Below are 20,452 nucleotides of genomic sequence, written 5' to 3'. Positions count from 1 at the left end.
TTTACTAAATAGAAAACGGTTACATTAAAAGCTACGGAGGCTATGGAGGGGTGGTGTTTGGTCCAGTGTTTAAACAGGCTCCTGTTTACAATTTTTTATTCTATGAATTTATGTTTGAATGGCATAATCACAGGTGATGAAAGGAGCAAAAGATCTTCCTTCTGCTGTTGCACTCTCCAGCTGTCTGCAATGGCGGGGGATGGGCCAAGCCAAGGCCAGGAGCCAGGATATCCTGCACCTCACGGCTGCAGGAGCCCAAGCACTTAAGCCATCTTCCACTGCTTTCCCAGTTATATGAGCAGAGAGCTGGGTCAGAAGTAGGGCAACCACTGCTTGAACTGGTGCTCAATAGGATGCTGAAATTTCAGGCAGTGGCTTTACTTGAAACACCACACAGCCTCTGTTTAGCAAATGTTCAATGAATACACAATGATGTCGGATACTAAACAAATAAGGGACATAGAACTAACACACAATGGTTTCATTGTGTGAATTAACATTTGGGAGGAATAACCTCAGTAAATTAAAGTATGATAATTTAAATAATATATAGTATGTACAAAGTGTTTCAGAAAACAGAAACAAATTTCTGGGACAGGTTTTGTGCCATACCAGGTTAAGCCACTATGATGCCGGCATCCCATGATGGAGTATTAGTTCAAGTTGTAGGTGCTACACCTCCAATTGAGCTTCTTACTAATATACGTGGGAGCCAGCGTAAGATGGCCTAAGTACTAGGGGCTCTGTCACCCACTTGGAAGACATGGAGAGAGTTCCTGGCTACTGGCTTTGGCCTGGTCGAGAATTGGCTCTTGGAACCTTGTGAGATAGATTTTTATATTTCTCTCCCTACCTCATCTTCCCCAATTTATGTTATTCCTTGTTGCTTGGCCTTCAAATAAATATCTTTAAAAAGAAGAAACAGAATTGATAAAAATTTAGATCAAATAGATTAGGGAAGCAGCCTGGAGAAGATAAAGCTCAATCAAAGACAAGGTCATCCCATACACAGAGAGACAGAGAGATGTATTAAATACAAAGATGAGAGAGAAAATGCTACATTTTTACAAATCCAACTAACAGATCTTAAATACAATGTGAGCAGTAGAAGATGACTGGCTGTGCTTCAGAACTGTGATTCCACTAAACACAAACATTTATTTCTTCTGTTTAAACTGTAAGTTCAATTTGGTCTGAGTATCTATACTGGAAAATAAAATTACAATTATTTTTCCCTGTTGCTTTCAGGTTTGGAATATTATTAGTTGTAAAAAGTAATCTTTCAGTTAGACCTTAGGGGAATAGGAAAGTAGGATCTTATAATTATACAGACAATCTAATGTGAAGAAACAGCTCAAGGTCTGCACGTTCCCCAACCTCTTCCAAATATCTTCCAAAATGATGTCTGATTACAGCACACAACAAATGTTTCATTCACTTCCTCTAAAAGATCAAATGACAAAGGCAGTACACAGAATTTTTGGGTGAAATATTCAACAGAATTCGGGTTTATCAAACTTTTCTCCTGTATTAAAATATTCACATTTTATAAATAATATAAGGCAAATGGATTCACCTTTTTATTAGGTGGAAGCTAAATATTAGCCTACAGTTCCTTAATATGGCAAATGTGTAAGACCTTTTATATTTGGCTGTTACTAAAATTCTTAGGTTAAATATCTCAGAGCTAAGAAGGTTTTCTCAGCCCAGTGTACTACACTAGCAGCTAAAGTTCCTCACCTTGCATGTGCCAGGATCCCATATGGGCACCAGTTCTAACCCCAGCAGCCATGCTTCCTATCCAGCTCCCTGCTTGTGGCCTGGGAAAGCAGTTGAAGACAGCCTAAAGCCTTGGTTCCCTGCACCTGCATGGGAGACTCCGAAGAAGCTCCTGGCTCCTGGCTTCGGATCGGCGCAGCTCCAACCATTGCAGCCACATGGGGAGTGAATCAATGGACAGAAGACCTTCCTCGTTGTCTATCTTCCTCTCTGTATATCTGTCTTTCCAATATAAATAAATAAATAAAACTTGAAAAAAAAAACAGGGGGCCCGATGTGATGACCTAGCAGCTAAAGTCCTTGCCTTGAATGCGCCAGGATCCCATATGGGCGCTGTTTCTAATCCCGGCAGCTCCACTTCTCATCCAGCTCCCTGCTTGTGGCCTGGGAAAGCAGTGGAAGGCCCAAAGCCTTGGAACCTGCATCCACGTGGGAGACCCGGAAGAGGTTCCTGGATCCTGGTCTCAGATCAGCTCAGTTCCTGACATTGTGGTCACTTGGGGAGTGAATCATTGAACTGAAGATCTTCCTCTCTGTCTCTCCTCCTCCTCTCTGTGTATCTGACTTTGCAATAAAAATAAATAAATCTTTTTTTTAATAAATCTTAAAAAAAAAAACAGGAAGCTGGATCTGAAGTGGAGTATCAAGGACTTGAACCAACCTCCATATAGGATGCTGTTGTCACAGGTGGAGGCCTAAGTTGCTGTGTCACAATACTGGCCTCAAGCAGGGAGTATTCTTAGCATTAAGGCCCAGCCACAGATTGTAGTAAATTGTATTAAATTGTATTAGAAAAACCAGACCAAGGGGCTAGAAAGCTGATACAGTAAGTTAAGTTGTGGGCATCAATGCTACCATACGGAGCACCAATTTAAGTCCCACTGGCCCCACATCTAATACAGCCTCTCTGTAACTCTGCCTTTCAAACAAAGACCAAAAATTGTGGCCAATGCTATGATGCATCAGGATAAGCTTCTATGTGTAGTTCTAGCTTCCCAAATGGGGGTCAGTTTGCATCTTGACCACTGCACTTCACAGCCAGCTCCCTGATAATGTGCCTGGGAAATCAACAGATGACATAAGTGCTTGGATCACATGGGAGACCTGGAAGAAACCTTTGCCTCCTGGATATGCACTGGTGCCACTCCAGTCACTGCAGCCATTTGAGAAGTGAACCAGCAGCGGGAAGATCTCTCTTCTCTCTCTCTCTCTCTTTGTAAGATTTACTTACTTTTATTGGAAAGGCAACTATACAGAAAGAAGGAATGACAGATCTTCTGTCTCTGATTCACTCCCCCAAGTGGCTACAACAGCCAGAGCTGAGCCAATCCAAAGCCAGGAGCCAGGAGCTTCTTCCGGGTCTCCCACGCATGAGTGCAGGGTCCCAAAGCTTTGGGCCTTCCTCTACTGCTTTCCCAGGCCACAGGCAGGGAGTTGGAAGGCAAGTGAGGTTGCCAGGGTTCCCCTTGGACTTTAGCTGCTAGACTACTACCCCGGGCCTGAGGAATAAAAGTTTTGAGCTTGGTGAACTATAACACATTTTCAAAAAAGTATTTCAGGCTGCATTCTTTGTAGATGTAATTGTTACCAAAAAATCAACATAAAGGAAAGAAGCAACCTCATTCTCGTCTCAAAATTCAGTGAGCAACAAACCTCCTGCCATAGCAGTGAGAAGAAAGCAAAATCTTGAGAAAATGGTGGGCATGGTATCTTTTATGCACAGCAGAGTAACAGCTAACAATCATCAAGGGGGTGGAGACAGAATTATAATAATGTCTAGCTTGCTCATGATAAGATAAAAAGCCCAAAAATAAAAACATATTTTAAAAAAAGATAAAAAGCCATCACAAGGGTGTGATTTTTTTTTAAGATTTGTTTCTTTTTATTGAAAAGGCAGATTTACAGAGAAGAGAAAAATGTGGCGCAGCACCTGCCTTTACAGTCACTTGGAGAGTGAACCATCAGACAGAAGATCTTCCTCTCTGTCTCTCTTCCTCTCTGTCTCTCCTCCTCTCTGTCTCTCCTCCTCTCTGTATATCTGACTTTGTAAAAATCAATAAATAAATATTAAAAAAAAAAGAATGTAACTGCCACCTTCATGTAACCCCAAGACTAAGTCAAACTCACCTGGCCATCACAGATTCCCTAACAAGCACATCATCACTCATCAATCAAAGGCTAGCACCACCAACCAACCAAACTCAGAAACAAACCGATCATGCACCTCTCAGCCCTAATTTCAGTCTGTAAGAACCTTTACCCCTGGCTCCTTGGGGAGCTCAGGAATTAAGCAATAGCTTCCCGGCTCCTTGTTTTACAATTTTCAATAAATATCCTTCTTTCACCACCCCAATGTCGGTGATTGGTTTTCTGCATGTTGGGTGATTGGACCCATTTGGGGAATTCTGAAACAATGCCTCCAGCAGGTTTGGGGTGTTGTTTTGCAACAAAGGGATGAGATAACAGGCAACTAGAAAACTTTACCGGACAGTGTTATCAGAAAGAATCAATGTATGGACAGACATGTTGTTAAATAAAAATTACAGGAGGTAATTGTTTCAGTCTCTTCTACTGCACTAGGCCCAGAAAGACCAGACTTAAAACCCAAATGGAACTGAAGCTAAACTGTTTATCTACACTTCTAAGAAATCAGGAGAGAATATCCTAGCTATGGGCAACTGCCTAGTTTATCTTGTACCTAGGCAAGTGTTACACTGCTTGGAGAAAAGCAGCCAGTGGCTGGTGGGTATTCTGAGCCTGGTTAATGCTTAATTTGTGTCAACTGTACCAGTATGGCAGCACAGATGCTTATTCTTTTTTCTTATTATTACTTTTAAAGATATTTGGGGAAGACAGGGTACGCTGGACTAGTGCACACAACCCTCCTGGTCCCCAGGCAGGAGGGCTGCAGACTGCCCAGGGAAGAGGGTTCGGAGACATGGGAGTGGGAGCAGATGAGGGCATGTTTGACAGGGGAGGAATTATTTCTGAGGTCTTCCATGGAAAGGGCCACTGCACTCACAGGTAGGTGAGGCAGCTGAGATGGAGTGGTTTAAAGGAGGGGAAATCAGAGGGCATGTCCAGCTTAGGCCGGGGCACCTGCCCACATTGGAGACCTGGGCCAAGCAAAATAGCATCACGCATAGCCTGCTGGTGTATCCAAAAGCTGGGGCTGGAGGCATGCCTGGCTGGGCTGGGCTGGACTGGGCTGCAATTCCTGCCCATGAGATCAGGAGGTAGGCCATATCAGGCTGGGCCACAACACCCACCAGAACATAAGACAACTGTATTTTGGGGCAGATTCTGTAGAAAAATTGTAGACTCACCTCTGTGGGAATGTAGCATGTGCAGGTTTATGCAGAGAACTGGGGGTGGTGACATGTCAAGCCAGGTTGGATCACAGAAATTACCAGAAAGGAATCCACTTGACACATCTGGGACCAGGGCTAGGAGGGGGCTGAGAGAGGCCAGGCTGCAGTATCCACTGTCACATGCAAAAGTCAGGCCTGAGGGCACATTATGCCAAGCATAACCACTGCATCCACCAGCCTGTGTGAGATCTGGAGCTGGGAGCACACCTGGTAAGGGAACTGGGGAACTCAATTAGGCCACAGCACTGCCTAGGGAGCATGGAGCTGGGGCTGGGAATGGGCCAGGGTGGGCAAGGCTACAACACTTTTCAGCATTTGTGTAGGTCAAGTCTGAGTATAGGCCAGGCTGGGCCAGGCCTCAGCACCCATTGGCATACAGGAAAGCCAGGACAGTGTGTGGGCCATGCCCAGCTGTGTGGGGCTGCAACACCCACCAGCAAGAACTGAGACTGTGAACAGGCCATGCCAGGCTGGGTTGAAGCACTGTCAGAATGCATAAGACCCAGGACTGGAAACTCTGTGGACTCCCTTGTTATGCTGCAGCTCCCAGGTGTGAATGCAAGAGTCGGGGCTACGGGCAGACCAGGCTGGGTAAGGCTGCAATACCCAGCAGCATTCATGTGGGTTGGATCTGAAGATGGGCCAAACTAGGCTAGGCTGCAGCACCTACTGGTGCTCACAAGAGCCAGAATGCATGTGGGACAGGCCAAGTTAGGCTACGGTACCTGCTAGATCACATGAGAACTCAGTGTGGGGATTTGCAAGGCTGGGCTAGGCTGTGGCACCCATTGGTGAGAGCCACAATGGGTGTGGAACAGAAGGGCTAGGTTGCAGTACCTGCTGTGAGTGCCAGGACTTGGGGGCAGTAGCACTGCATGGCACACATGAAATTCACTGTTGGGATCTACTGTGGGCCTGGTAGAGGAATTTCAGGCACTCCCTGCTAGGCCACAGGTTCCACTGCTGAGCATGTTGCCAGCAGGCCTGATCAGACTGGGTTGCAGTACCTGTGTGCTGTGCATATGTGTGGGCCAGGTCTGGGGGCAGGGCAGGCTGGACCAGCTCACAGCACACACAGGAATGAGCAAGAGCCAGGATGGGGTGCAAGTGAACCCAGCTGGATATAAAACATCTGCCAATTCACATGAGGGCTAGTATGGGAAATTAGCAAGACTGGGCTAGGCTGCTGCACCCACTGGCAAGAGCTGGGACTGGGGTAGGCTGAGCTGGGATAGGGGTAGGCTGAGCTGGGATAGGCTGCTGTACCCGCTGGTGCACACAAGAGCCAGAATGCCAGTCCTGCAAGTGCTAGGGCTGGGCACACATAATTTAAAGCTTGATCACAGTACCCTTGATGTGCACAAGATCTGGGACTTGGAACATGCCTGGCAGGGAACTGTGGGCACTCTCCTCCTAGACTGTACCTGCATGAGAACCAGGACTGGGGTGGGCCAGGCTGAATAACTTGGCAGCATCCATTAGCATGTGGGTGGGCTGGTCTAGGAGGTGGGCCAGTCTAGGAGGTGGGCCAGGCTAAGCTAAGCCACAGCACCTATGGGTGTGCACAAAAGCTGGATGGGATGTGGGCTAGGCCAGATTAGGCTGCTACAGAGGCTGGCATGTGCAGAAACTGGGGCTGGGGGTGGGCCTGGTAGCAGCTATTGGGGGGTCACCCCAACTAGCCGTAGTATGCGCTGGTATGCCTGAGGACTAGACACACTGGCTGGGCTGGGCCACAGTACTGATCGGAGCCCATGAGGTATGGGGATGGGGCAGAACTGAGCAGGCAGCTGCATCCACAGGTATTTGTGTTGGCTGGTGAAAGTAATGGATTTAACCTGACCCTGCATTAGCTGGCTCACACAAGAGTCACCTCTGAGGTTACCCTAGATGCAGTTTCTTGGGGGATCCCTAAGCTGGATGGTGGACTCAGACCCTGGTTACAGGGAATAATCACAGGATATGTGGTCGACCTTGGAGTGCGTGTATCAGGACTGCACCTTCTCAGTTGCTGATGCCTGTGTGGTGGACAGCATGCCCAGATGCACATGGAAGACATGACATGACAGCCAGCTCATCTAGGGCACCAAGGGACATCAGCTACCTTGTCATAGAATGGAAAATAGGTTGGACAATTCTCCTGGTCAAACTAACAGCAAGTGTCTAGGTCTGTGGATGCACTAAGATGGATTTTGTTAACCATTTGACCTTGGAAAGATTTTTTCAATCTTGGAGCCAAGAAACCAACCATCAAAATGACTCAAGTAACACTCCTGGAACACTCTTCCCTACATCGGGGTCTCTAACGCATCAACAAATGATCATTCCCCCATTCCCGGGTGCTGATGCAGTTTGACAGCAAGGAGCAGATCCCTCCCTCCTCTCTGTAGGCACAGAGCAAAAAAGCAAAACTAAGACATTTGTCCCACTTACCTTCCTCCATACCTGACCCTCCCCACCCTAACCAGAGGCCCACATGGGTGTGCATCCCTCTCAACTATGTAAATAATATTCAAATGAAAAAGAGAAAATCCCTGAGCATATGGAACTATACCACAAAAGATAAAAAAATTTTTAACCTTAAAACTTTTTTTTATTGCAAAATCAGACTTACAGAGAGAAGGAGTTAGAGAAAGATCTTCCATCTGCTAGTTCATTCCTCAAGTGACCACAATGGCCACAGCTGAGTTCATCCGAAGCCAAGTGCATCTTCTGGGTCTCCCACATGGTTGTAGGGTCCCAAGGCTTTGGGTCATCCTCTACTGCTTTCCCAGGCCACAAGCAGGGAGCTGGATGGGAAGTAGAGCAGCTGGGACATGAACCAGCACCCATATGGGATTCTGGCAGATGCAAGGTGAGGATTTAGCCACTAGGCTACTGCACCGTCCTCCCCACCACCAAAAAAATCTAAAAAAAAATTAATATTTTCTAGAAAATCAGAAGGGAATAGATAATCAAATTTTGTGAACAAGCCAGTTTCAGTAAGCATGATAAAGAAGTTCCCTCAGTTTTAATCCTTGCCAGAAAATGTAAACTGATGCAAACCAGTTACTTACCTATTGTTCCGTCCTCATCTTAGAAACGAAAGTGACTCTGCAAGAACTCTTTGTTCTCTGTTTCTGCTTTCTTCTGTCCCTCTGTAACCACACAGCCACCTTGTTTAGCTTAATGGAACAATCCATAACTAAAGATGAAGACAAGGTTTTCTAAATAGCTGTTCAGAAACAGTTGCGAAGGCTGACCTGGTCTCACTTCAAGCAGCAGGCAGCAGAGAAGCAGAAACGGAAAAACACTGCTGTATGAGTCAGACACTAACTGAAAGTCTACCGTTATTTATGCACCAAATTAGGTCATTCGGAGAAATAAATAGCATATTTAACACAAAAAGGTACTCTATAACTATACTTTTTATTCTATAATTCTACCTTATTAACAATCAGTAAGTATCCTATCAACCAGCCCAAAGATATTTTGTTAACAAATTTAGGTAGCAAAAGCGTCTAATTACATTCTGTATTAATTTGAAAAACAAATGCAGCTCATTCTGATTTCAATTCACTCATCCAAAAATGACTTAAGCATTTCATTTTCTACGTATTTACAATGTTTACCCTCTACAGAAGTAGGAAGTAAAGCATTCAACAGAAAAGTAATTTTGTAAGATTGGCTAAAACATACCAAAGGGATCCCTAACGTTTCCAATTAATTCTGAAAAACTTCAAACAATACCTAGGAATATCAAGCGGTCATTAAGATTTCACTTCTGTTCCTTGAATCACATTCCGAATCTTCTCAGCATCACGTTGTACAGTTTTGTTGGCTGGGTCAATCTTAAGTGCAGCTTCATAATCCTGTAGTCCTGTATTCATGCAGCAATGATAATTGAAAATGCTTGATAAGTACTTCTCTTAACAAGCCAATATATTCTTTTAAAATCAACAACTTTTTGGGGGGAATCCAGCACAGTAGCCTAGTGGCTAAAGTCCTGAACGCACCAGGATTCCATATGGGCGTTGGTTCTAATCCCGGCAGCCCCACTTCCCATGCAGCTCCCTGCTTGTGGCCTGGGAAAGCAGTTGAGGATGGCCCAAGCCCATAGGATCCTGCACCCACATGGGAGACTTGGAAGAAGCTCCTGGCTCCTGGCTCCTGGCTTCGGATTGGCACAGCTCCGACCATTGCAGCCACTTGGGGAGTGAATCATCAGATAGAAGATCTTCCTCTCTGTCTCTCCTCTCTGTATATCTGCCTTTCCAATAAAAATAAATAAATCTTTTTTTAAAAAATCAACTACTTTTTGTTGTTGTTCTTCTGTCCTGTTAAAGATTTGCTTATCTTAGAGGCAGAGTTGGAGGGAAGAAAAAGAGGGAGACAGAGAGAGATAAGAGATGCCAGCACTGCAGGCCCAGCCCCATCAAACCAGTATTTTTTTAAAAAGATTTACTTATTTTTATTGGTAAGGCAGATATACAGAGAGGAGGAGAGACAGAGGAGAAGAATTTCCATCCGATGGTTCACTCCCCAACTGGTCGCAACAGCTGGAGCTAAGCCAGTCTGTAGCCAGGAGTCCAGAGCTTCTCCAAAGTTTCCCACGTGGGTGCGGGGTCTCAGGCTTTGGGCTGTCTTCTACTACTTTCCCAGGCCACAAGTAGAAAGCTGGAAGGGAAGTGGAACAGCAGGGATACGAACCAGCACCCATATAGAGGCAGCCCCTCTGATTCTACTCTTAAATGCTAGAAGATCGGAGTTACATCTAGCTGGGGGGCTCTCTAAGGCCAAACAGGGCTCCAAAGCTGTACTACCTAACTGGGGTCTCATCTTCACAATTTGTTAATCATTTTTCTCTTAATTGGATTAGGACATTATAAAAATTATGAACCATAAAAACCTAAATTAGATGCTTTGATTAGAACCATATTTAAAAATAAAATCAGAAAAAAAGAAAAAAAACCTTTGTCATTTAGAGTGTGGCAAGGCATCATCCATAGGAGGCCTCTAGGCCGCTAGAAAAGGGAAACTAAAGGGCAACTTGCTGAAGGTACATCAAATATAAACATAAAATATACATTAAACTCTGGATGTTAGATTTGCCTTTGAGACAACATGAATAACTGAAAATAGTTCAGAAATACATCAAAAAATTAGGGCCCGGTGCTACAGCCTAGTGAATAAAGTCCTCGCCTTGCATGCAGTGGGATCCCACATGGGTGCCGGTTCATATCCCGTCTGCTCCACTTCCCTTCCCTGTTGAGGCTTGGGAAGGCAGTAGATGATGATCCAAAGCCTAGGGACTCTGCACTCGCTTCAAAGACCAGCAAGAAGCCCCTGGCTTCAGATCGGCTCTGCTGCGGCGGCTGTGGCCACTTGGGCCGTGAACCAGCAGACCAAGATCTTTCTCTGTCTCTCCTTCGCTCAGTAAATCTGACTTTGTGACAAAAATAAATAAATCTTAAAAAATTAAAATTAAAAAAGTAAACAAGTGAAACGATATGATTTCTAAACATAAAGGGCTGAATTCTGGACCTCACTACTATTGTAATTAGAAGCAATGCTGTGCACTGGATAAATGAGTTGTTTTGAGTTCAGGTATCGTTAGTGTGTAATATTACGACAAAAGCAGCACGTTTTAAAATTTTCATTTTTATCTCAAGTGAATCCCTTATACCCTTTCTCATGTAATATGTTCTGCTGTAAAGTCTGATGTGGGCTGGTGCCATACTTATTCTCTACAGTGGATGTTTTAAGATCCAATTTCAAAATAATTTCTTTTATTTAGATATATTACAAAGAACAAATTAAATGCCAAAAATCGAGTCCAAAAAAAGCCATGATCTTCGATAATTCCTATGACATTTTAAGAGTATAACTTTGAGCTTCAAATGTTTCTACCAATTTCTTACCTTCTACATACAATTCTAGCTGGCAGAATGCTGTTCCCCGTCGCACATGAGCTTTCATTCTTGCACTTGCATTGTCAGCAACAGGTGGGGTCAGTAATTCCAGTGCCTTGAAAATTGTATATATAATCAACAAGGGACAGACATAATTTTCCTGATTTAAACTTAAGCAAAATTATAGTAAAGATTTTAAACATTGCTCAATTAAATTTTTTGTTTACTTGAAAAATGAATTTATCAAATACATATTTATATTGATGTTTATCAATTTAGGGACTTGCTCATTTTTTTTCTACAATTTGCAGGTGTATTTTAATTTTGTTCTAAGACAAGTTACCCAGAAATAAAAGGCAAGTGAGGTTCTTTTCAGACCAGAATTTGTAAAAGTGGAAACAGTAATAGATGCCTTGATTCTATTTCTTCTTATGAATGGCTCTAAAAAATAACCTGATAATTCATATAATTAGCTAAGCAAACCAATCTTTATAAGTGTATCCTAAATTTTAAGCTGCTGGCATTTAAATATTGGGTTCAGATATGGACAAATGTGCTAAATTGTACTAAATTTGCAGGGGGATGAGGTTACCTTGGCTTCTCATGTTTTATTCTGATACTCAAGCAGAAAGCATATGACTTCGTTTTATGCAACAGAAATGATCTAAGAATGCAGAATTTGTAAAGATGAAAGAAATTCCAAGTTATATGTTGATACATAAATGGTTGTATAAGATACATACATGTAGCTATGAAAAGTTACATATAAATGTAAATTGGAATCCTTGAATCCTTACAGATACCAAATTTAATGCTCTTAGTCCTTTTCAATGATGCCAGGATTGATTTTCTTAAAGGTAAAACTGACTACAATAACAATCTAAAAGGAAAAATAAACATGAAACAGGTTCTAAGCTATGAAACTTTGCTTACATTGATGATAATCTTCTGCTTTTGTTCAGTAACATTTTTACTTCAGCATAAGTGCTATGCTAGCTAAGATTTATATCATACCGGCCTAACTTTTATTGAGCTTCCAAATTTTCAATAGGCTGATCAAAAAGCTATGTGTGTGTGTGTAATTTTAAAAACAAATGAAGAGTCAACATAATGAGAATGTACTTTTTCTGCCAGGTTCACTTTTCAACCCATCCTGCCTCCCCAGTTTTTCATTTTATCCCTCAGAATTTCATAGCAGATTGTCCAGATTTTTCCTGCTGGACCAACCAGTGATGGAATCTAAATCTCAAATGCTATTTTTAAGAAGTGTAGAGTAAGGCCCGGCGGCGTGGCCTAGCAGCTAAAGTCCTCGCCTTGAATGCGCCGGGATCCCATATGGGCGCCGGTTCTAATCCCGGCAGCTCCACTTCCCATCCAGCTCCCTGCTTGTGGTCTGGGAAAGCAGTTGTGGATGGCCCAATGCATTGGGACCCTGCACCTGCTTGGGAGACCCGGAAGAGGTTCCTGGTTCCCGGCATCGGATCGGCACGCACCGGCCCGTTGCGGCTCACTTGGGGAGTGAACCATCGGATGGAAGATCTTCCTCTCTGTCTCTCCTCCTCTCTCTATGTCTGGCTTTCCAATAATAATAAATCTTTCAAAAAAAAAAAAAAGAAGTGTAGAGTAAATAATTTTGGTAATCTGTAAGACAGCTGCATGCAGTATATGCTGTACCCTTTATAAAAACCAAGCGCTCCTTCCTCCTGCCTCCTCATGCAGTCTTTCACTTCATTGCCAAGGTCATTGTTGTCAATTATTGTGAGTGTTCCTTCAATGTGAAGGCCGTGCAAAACTGTTTCCAATGGGTAAGGTATAATGTCAGAACAAAGACTGGCAGCAAAGTTAGCATTAAGCTCGGGAAAATAAGCATCCAACATACTCCGCACAAGGCTAGTGCTCTCAACCACATGCCTATTGTACGTCTTTCTCTTTAGAACCAGCAGAACAACCTCTGAATGATCAAGCTGATGACATAATGAAGAACATCATACAGCGCTGTGGGGAAGATCGAGCAAAGAAGCGGAAGAAGTCACCTGCGGTGAGGCACTCCCCGGCCTATACTCCAATTCCTTCTTTAATACATCTCAATAGGCCGTATGATCTCAAATTATTTCACTTTGTACTGTTTCCATTAGACTTACTGAATAAAAAGACATTGCTATTATATAAGTTAGGAATTTCAGTAGAGGGTGTTCTCTTCTTTGTTTAGGATTTTGTTTGTGTGAAACCTCCCTTGGCAGAGGTGTGAATTCACTAATTACGCCTTCAGCTCCAAGGGTGACTCCTTGGACAACAAATGTACTTCCCATTCCTTTCCACGGGACTTTTAGTCCCTAAGTTTTGTTGAAGCTGTACATAATACCAATGACTGTAAATGGAATGAGGTGACAATGCCAAGCATTGGCATTGAACAATGCAACGATGGGTCAGTACACTTTCTGTAAAAAGACTTGCAAGTCCAATACCAAATCCTGGAAATCTAGTCAACTTTTCGCTGTTCTGGGCCTGCTCCCCGCATGCTCCCATGCCAGCGCTGGAAAAGGGCTCCTCTTCGTGCAGCATGGAGGCCCAGTGCATGCCATACGGCGCTGTTTGCCTCAGTGCAGTTGTGACTGCCTGGCAAGTCAGACAGAGTTCTCACCCACTGTCCCAGCTCTGAACCGGAGCTGAATGACCTGGCAGGGAAAGCACCGCCAAAGCCCTGCTCATCTTGAGTCCCACCCCGGTAGCCCAAGCCATTGAATCCCTCTGGGCATTGCAGGTGCATGGCAGCAGCTGCATGGGCAGGACAAGGAGGGCTTCCTCGGGAACCAGTACTACCAGGACCATGACCTAGGGCCACGCACTTTCAGATCCGGGCGGCTGTGACCCGGCATTCTAGGACTTGCTCATTCGTTGCTATATAGGGCTCATAGCCCCTCAAAGTTGATGTCAGCTTCGTACTTGAAATTCTATTTTAAAGGTTTGATTATTTTGGGGCCAGCACAGCAGCTCAACTCACTAATCTTCCACCTCCAAGGGTCAGCAACACATATGGGCATCCATTCACATCCCAGCTGTTCCACATCGCATCCAGCTCCTTGCTTGTGACCTGGGAAAGCAGTGGAGGATGGCCCAAATCCTTGGGCCCCTGCACCTGTATGAGAAACCCAGAAGAAGCTCCTGGCTCCTGACTTTGGATCAACTCAGCTCTGGTCATTGCAGCCACTTAGGGAGTGAACCAGCAGATGGAAGATGTTTCTCTCTGTCTTTCCATCTCTTTGGAAAGCTGCCTTTCCAATGGAAGATTTGCTTGTTTTTATTTGAAAGGCAGAATTACACAAAGGAGAGACAGATCTTCTACCCACTGGTTCACCATAATGATTGGAGGTGGCCTGGTCCAAAGCCAGGAGTTTCTATTTTTTTAATTCACTTATTTTCACTGGAAAAGCAGGTTTACAGGGAGAGGAGAGACAGAAAAGATCTTTCATTTGCAGGTTCATTTCCAAGCAGCCACAACAGCCAGAGCTGAGCTGATTTGAAGCCAGGAGCTTCCTCTGGATCATCCACATGGGAGCAGGTTTCCAAGGACTTGGGCCATCCTCCGTTGCTCTCCAGGGCCATAAACAGGAAGCTGGATCAGACATGGACAGCTGGGACATGAACCAAGGCCTGCATGGGATGCTGGTGCTTTAAGGTAGGGGATTAGGCTATTAAGCCACAGTGCTGGCCGCAAGCTGGGAGTTTTTCTGAAACTCCCGCGTGAATGCAGGATAAAGGAGTTAGGAGACCTTTTGCTGCCTTCCTAGCACATCAGTAGTGGGTCTAGCACATCAGTAGTGGGTCCAGCACATCAGTAGTGGGTCCAGCACATCAGCTGGAAGTGGATCCACTGGGACTCCAACTGATGCCCATATGGGATTACAGCACTGCAAACAGAAAGCTAACCTGAGCCACATAGCATCTGCACTTGAAATTTCTGCAGCTGTATCTATTAGCAGGAATAATTAAGTAGCACTTGTGACCTTTTGTTTTCCAACTGGGTGATTTAGTTCATTCATTCAGCAAATATTTTTTGCACAAAATTACACTACTTGGGGTTTGCATATTAGCTTAACAGGTAATCCTCTGACTGTGGCACCAGCATCCCTGGTGGGTGCCAGTTTGTAGCCCAGCTGCTCCCCTTCTCATCCAGCTCCCTGCTTATCACCTGGAAGGGCAGTGGAGGAATAGCTCAAATTCTTGAGCCCCAGCGGCAGACCCAGAAAGACACTCTTAGCTTCTGGCTTCATATCAACCTAACTCTGGCCATTGTGGCCATTTAGGGAGTGAACCAGCAGATTAAAATTCTCTCTGTAAATTTATCTTTCTAATAAAAAATAAATATTTAAAAATATATAATCCATTAAAAATTACATTACTCAAAGGAAAACTGGATCATAAAAATATTATGAGGTCAAAGCACAAGGAACACCCTAAATTTCAAGTAGCTATGCAAGAGATTTTGCATGTAATATCCTTATATAATATTACATTGTTAGGACTGAAAAGAAAAAGCCTTAGAAGTTGAAGACTTTCACATGAAATAATTAGTAATGGTAGGCCCAGCGGAATGGCTCAATTGATTAGTCCTCCTCCTTTACTAGGATCCCATACGGGCACTGGCTCACATCCGGGCTGCTCCACTTCCAATAGAGCTTCCTACTTGTGGTCTGGGAAGGCAGTAAAGGGTGATGTAAAGCCTTAGGACCTTGCACCCATGTGGAAGACCCAGAAGAAGCTCCTGGCTTTGGATCCAGTCAGCTCAGCTATGACTGTTGTAGCCATTTAGGGAATGAACCTGCAGATGGAAGATCTTTCTGTCTCTCCTTCTCTCTGTAAATCTGCCTTTCCAATAAATATAAACAAATCTTTTATAAAAGAAGAAATATTGCTGATGCAAATTAAGGATATAATAAGTGATCCTGAAAATGGAAAACTGAATAAGGAGCTATTCTTTTCCACAAAGTGTTAGAAATAACAACGGAATATCCAATTTCTTCCTTATATCTTGCATGAAGTCCACAAAACTTTAATAATAAAAAAGGCAGGCCGCGCTAATGGCTCAATTGCCTAACCCTCCACTTGAAAGAAGCAGCATGGCATATGGGTACCAGCTTGAGTCCTGGTTACTCCACTTCCCATCAGCTCTCTGGTTGTGGCCTGGGAAAGCAGCAGAGGGTGGTCCAAAACCCTGGGACCCTGCACCCACATGGAAAACCTGGAAGAGGCTCCTGATTCTTGGCTTTGGACTGGCAATTGTGTCCATTTGGGGAGTGAACCATTAGATGGACGATCTTTCTCTCCTATCTCTCCTTGTCTCTAAATCTGCCTTTCCAATAAAAATAAACCTTTTTTTTTTAAAGACAAGCAAAACTGAAAAACATTTGTGAATTTCCTTATGAAATTCAACAGCTATGTCAAGACAACAGTTGCTGGGAGTTTCTAATTTCAAGTCTCAACAAACATAAGTTGCTTGTTCATTTAAAAAAACAGGTAAAAGATATAATAAGCAACACAATTCCTAAAATTCTTCTATCTTAACTTAAAACAATTATTATTATTATTATTATTGATTGGAAAGGCCAAGTTACACAGAGAGAAGCAGAGACAAAGATCTTCCATCCACTGGTCCATTCCCCAAATGGCCTCAATGGCTGGCAGTGAACTGGTTCGAAGCCAGTAGCCTCCTCCGGGTCTCCCACATGGATAAAGTAGTCTAAGATCATGGGCCAGCACCTGGTACCCTCCCAGACCATACACAGGGAGCTGGATGGAAAGTGGAGCATCAGAGACTCAAATCAGCATTCAAATGGGATGTCAACATTGCAGATAGAGGCATAGCCAGATATACCACTGTGCCAGCACCTGTATCTCAATTATTTAAACAAAGTTTGTTTTATCATTTAAATAAATAATAAGAAAATAACAATTTCAAAGCACCACATAAAATAAATACCTGGCATACCTTAGAAGAATCTTCAATCGTCTTGTGTAAGTTTTTTAGTTTTAGGTGGCAAGCAGCTCGATTCAGATACAGTAGTGGGATCTTATTGTTCAGGCGTATGGCTAAGTTGTATGCATTGATGGCTGCCAGATAGTTTTCCATTGCAAACAATTTGCTAATGAGACAAATACAGAAAAGCAAAAGAAAAGATCACTGAGACAAAACACACAGAAATTATGCTTCGGAATATTTAGTAGAGCTAATGCCTTTCCTCCTTTGGCATTCACAAGATTGCCATTATTGGTGACAACAGCCTCATGTCTTTGTCATATACACCAGCATATACATTCACACCAATGATGGCCACCAGAAGTTTCTACAATGACTGACTGAGGGATGGGCTTGTGAGCTGACTTGGATCTATCGAGAATAAGGCTTTATCACTGGCTCTAAGGTTAGAAAATGAAAACATCTCCCCTTGATTTCTATGAATTAAAATCATGTCGGCCAAATTATTGCTGATCATTTCAACACCACAAGAGGAACTAAACTAAAGTTGACTTAGGACTACGTAAGGAATAAAAAGAGAAAAAAACTGAGTCCTTCATAATACAGTTAAGGTAGAATGCAATTTAACTTTGTTACATAGGCCAATAAACTCCTGACAAACAGAGCCAGTATCATGGTCTTGCACAAAGGCGCAATGACTTAGCACTGAGAACACAGGAAGAGAAAGCATGATGCACACTAAAGCAACAATTTAGGGCTTAATGGCTACTGAGCTTGTCGAAGTTCTCCAGAGAAAAGCATAGGGCATACTGGATAACATTTCGTCATGTTAAATTATAACATCTAGTGACACTGTAGCCACTTTAATTTGTGTAAGTACTAACTAACTAATGACATATTTCTGAAAACATATTGCCACTGTAGACATGCGACTATGTAGATACATAGGAAGTTTATTATGGTAGACTGATGCACACAATTACAGAGATTAAATCCTATGAACTGCCACCGGTGACCTGGAGGCTCAAGAGAGCTGCTAGTACAGCTCCAATGCCACAGATACTCAGACATAACGTTTGAACTAGATCTGAAGCACAGCAGCCAGGACTCAAACTTAGCACACTGACACGTGATGCCAGCACTGCAGACAGCAGCTTAGCTCACTGTGCCAAAATGCAGGTCTTCAGGCCTATCTTTCCAATCACACAGCATAGCATATGGATCTTCCTGTGGGGTAAACAGAGCTTTTTGTTTGTTGCTATTCACTATAATTGAGACAGTATGTCCTTACAGGGCTAAAGTTAACATACTTGTTGGCAACCTTCTTATGAAAAATGACACTAAGTTTGGCTTCCCTCAGCTATGACAAAAGCACTGTAGGCACGGCATCCTCCTGGGCCCACCTCTGGCCTTGTGGAACTTTTACACCAAAGAAAATGAACATAAAGCTCAGGCTTCATGCTGTGCCTTGAATAATACAGCCCTTTGTCTCTGAATCCCCTTGTCTTCTGGCAGCGTCCATGAAACCACAGGAGGCTAGTCCATCACAGTACTCGCCAGGGAATGGATCCAAACCCAAGTGTTCAGAAGTTCAATCTGACAAACAGAAGTGTGTACTGCACTGGGAGAAGATGGTAACAAGGAGTTAACAAGGAACTTCAAAAAGTTCAACATAAAGTAAAAAGCTATTTGTACCAGCAGATGGAAGGCAGTTACAGAAAACTCAGAAAAAGCAAATACACAGGAATTCAGGCTAGTTCAAGTTGGGACCAGAGAAGCCTGTACGAATGTCACAGGTTGTACACTAAACTGAGTTTCAAAAGCAGAATTATCCTGGGTAATAAGAGGTAAATCAAACACAAAACAGAGCCTCAATCTTTAAAGGACTAGGGTATTAGACTTACTACAAAACCTAGCACTTAGAGAAAAACATTCAGATACTAGAATTACTATAGCAAGTGAGTTTTTACAAAGATTTATTTAATTATTTGAAACGAAAAGGGACAAAGAAAGAAAATTCTTTCATCCACTAATTCCCCATATGGCGACAAGGGTATGGGTTCAGCCATGTTAGCGGCAGTAGCTGCCAAGAACTCGACCCAGATCTCCTACACAAGATGACCTTTTGGGCCATCTTCTGCTGTTTTCCCAGGCACATTAGCAGCAAACCAGATCAGAGGTGGTACAACCAGGAATCAAACTGGTATTCCAGTGTAGAACACTGGCCTCGCAAGCAGGAAGTTAACTGACTACATTACTGCATTATATGTTGGCCCTAGATTATCCATCTATCTATCCAACTAAGATTTACCTAACGGAACTTTTTTTTTTTAGATTATTTACTGATTTGAAGGGTAAAATCATAGAAACAGAGAGGGAAGCACAGCTGGAGAAGAGCTCTTCCATCTGCTGGCCCTCTCCTCTGAACGGCCAGGACTGGCTAGGACGGGGCTAATCAGAAGTCAGGAACTTAAAACTCCATCCAGGTCTCCCACATAGGTGGCACCAGGGGCCCATGCGCTTGGCTCATCTGCTGTTGCTTCCTCAGGAAGCAATTAATGTTCTGTAACAACACTAATGTGATGCTGGGCGCTAGATGGTAGCTATATATACCTAATTACTCTTTTCTCACATTATAATCTGCTTTAGATTTAAAAATGGGATTGAGGTGACACTAATATGGTCAAAGAAACCTATGGTCAAGAGCCCAACAAAACCCACTAAAATCCAAACAAACTAATGTCAAAGGGAAGGAACAATGTCAGGAAACACTTCACTAGCAGAACGATGAGCTACTACCCCCTGTAATACTAGAGGGGAAATCAGTAGTGAGGAAGTGGGGATGTTGGGAAGGGGATGGGAATCCCAGAGCTTACAAAACTGTACCATAAAATAGAAAATAATTTTTTAAAGGGACAGAACAATGACTCACGTACTTAATATGATTACAAGTGTGTGAAAAGGTAGCTATTAAAAGATATTTACAGAGTTCAAATCATGTTAAGTACAGCTGTTAAATAACATCATACCATGTACACATATACATTATAGTACCTAGACTCTGTTTTATATGAGGTGTTCTCAGTTAAAAGCTATCTGGTACAATGTTAATTTCAAAAGAAAAAATGCTTTCATTAGAAAATAAAACGATCTAAGTTATAATTACATTTTCTGAAAAGTAGATGTGACTTTTTTTTAAAAGAATTGATTTATTTTTATTGGTAAGTCAGATATACATTGAGGAGGAGAGAAAGAGAGGAAGACCTTCCGTCCAGTGATTCACTCCCCAAGTGACCTCAATGTCTAGTGCTTCACCGATCTGAAGCCAGGAGCCCAGAACTTCCTCCAGGTCTCCCACACAGGTGCAGGGTCCCAAGGCTTTGGGTCGTTTTTGACTGCTTTCCCAGGCCACAAGTAGGGAGGTGGATAGGAAGCAA

At 43.2% G+C, this 20,452-nt stretch overlaps 1 protein-coding gene and 1 pseudogene across 3 annotated transcripts in view; both read right to left on the bottom strand.

Annotated features, from left to right (window-relative positions):
* DNAAF4 (dynein axonemal assembly factor 4) overlaps window positions 1-20,452 on the bottom strand; it is a 50,491-nt gene that overhangs the window by 5,087 nt on the left and 24,952 nt on the right. The window contains exons 7-10 of one of the 3 annotated variants that reach the window (XR_009245596.1): window positions 17,028-17,181; window positions 11,051-11,156; window positions 8,880-9,009; window positions 8,207-8,314 (exon numbers count right to left, since the gene is read on the bottom strand). Coding sequence is in view for 2 of the 3 variants with exons in the window: in XM_058665829.1 (XP_058521812.1) it covers window positions 8,900-9,009; window positions 11,051-11,156; window positions 17,028-17,181 (370 nt within the window). In the remaining variant the exon portion in view is untranslated. Of the gene's footprint in view, window positions 1-8,206; window positions 8,315-8,879; window positions 9,010-11,050; window positions 11,157-17,027; window positions 17,182-20,452 lie in introns of those variants that run through there. The other 2 variants (XM_058665829.1, XM_058665830.1) reach the window with 2 other exon arrangements.
* LOC105941927 (mitochondrial outer membrane protein SLC25A46-like) lies at window positions 11,859-13,808 on the bottom strand (annotated as a pseudogene).

This window comes from Ochotona princeps, chromosome 6 (assembly GCF_030435755.1).
Source record: "Ochotona princeps isolate mOchPri1 chromosome 6, mOchPri1.hap1, whole genome shotgun sequence".
Taxonomy (NCBI): domain Eukaryota; kingdom Metazoa; phylum Chordata; class Mammalia; order Lagomorpha; family Ochotonidae; genus Ochotona; species Ochotona princeps.
This window is presented reverse-complemented; position numbering and strand designations above follow the sequence as displayed.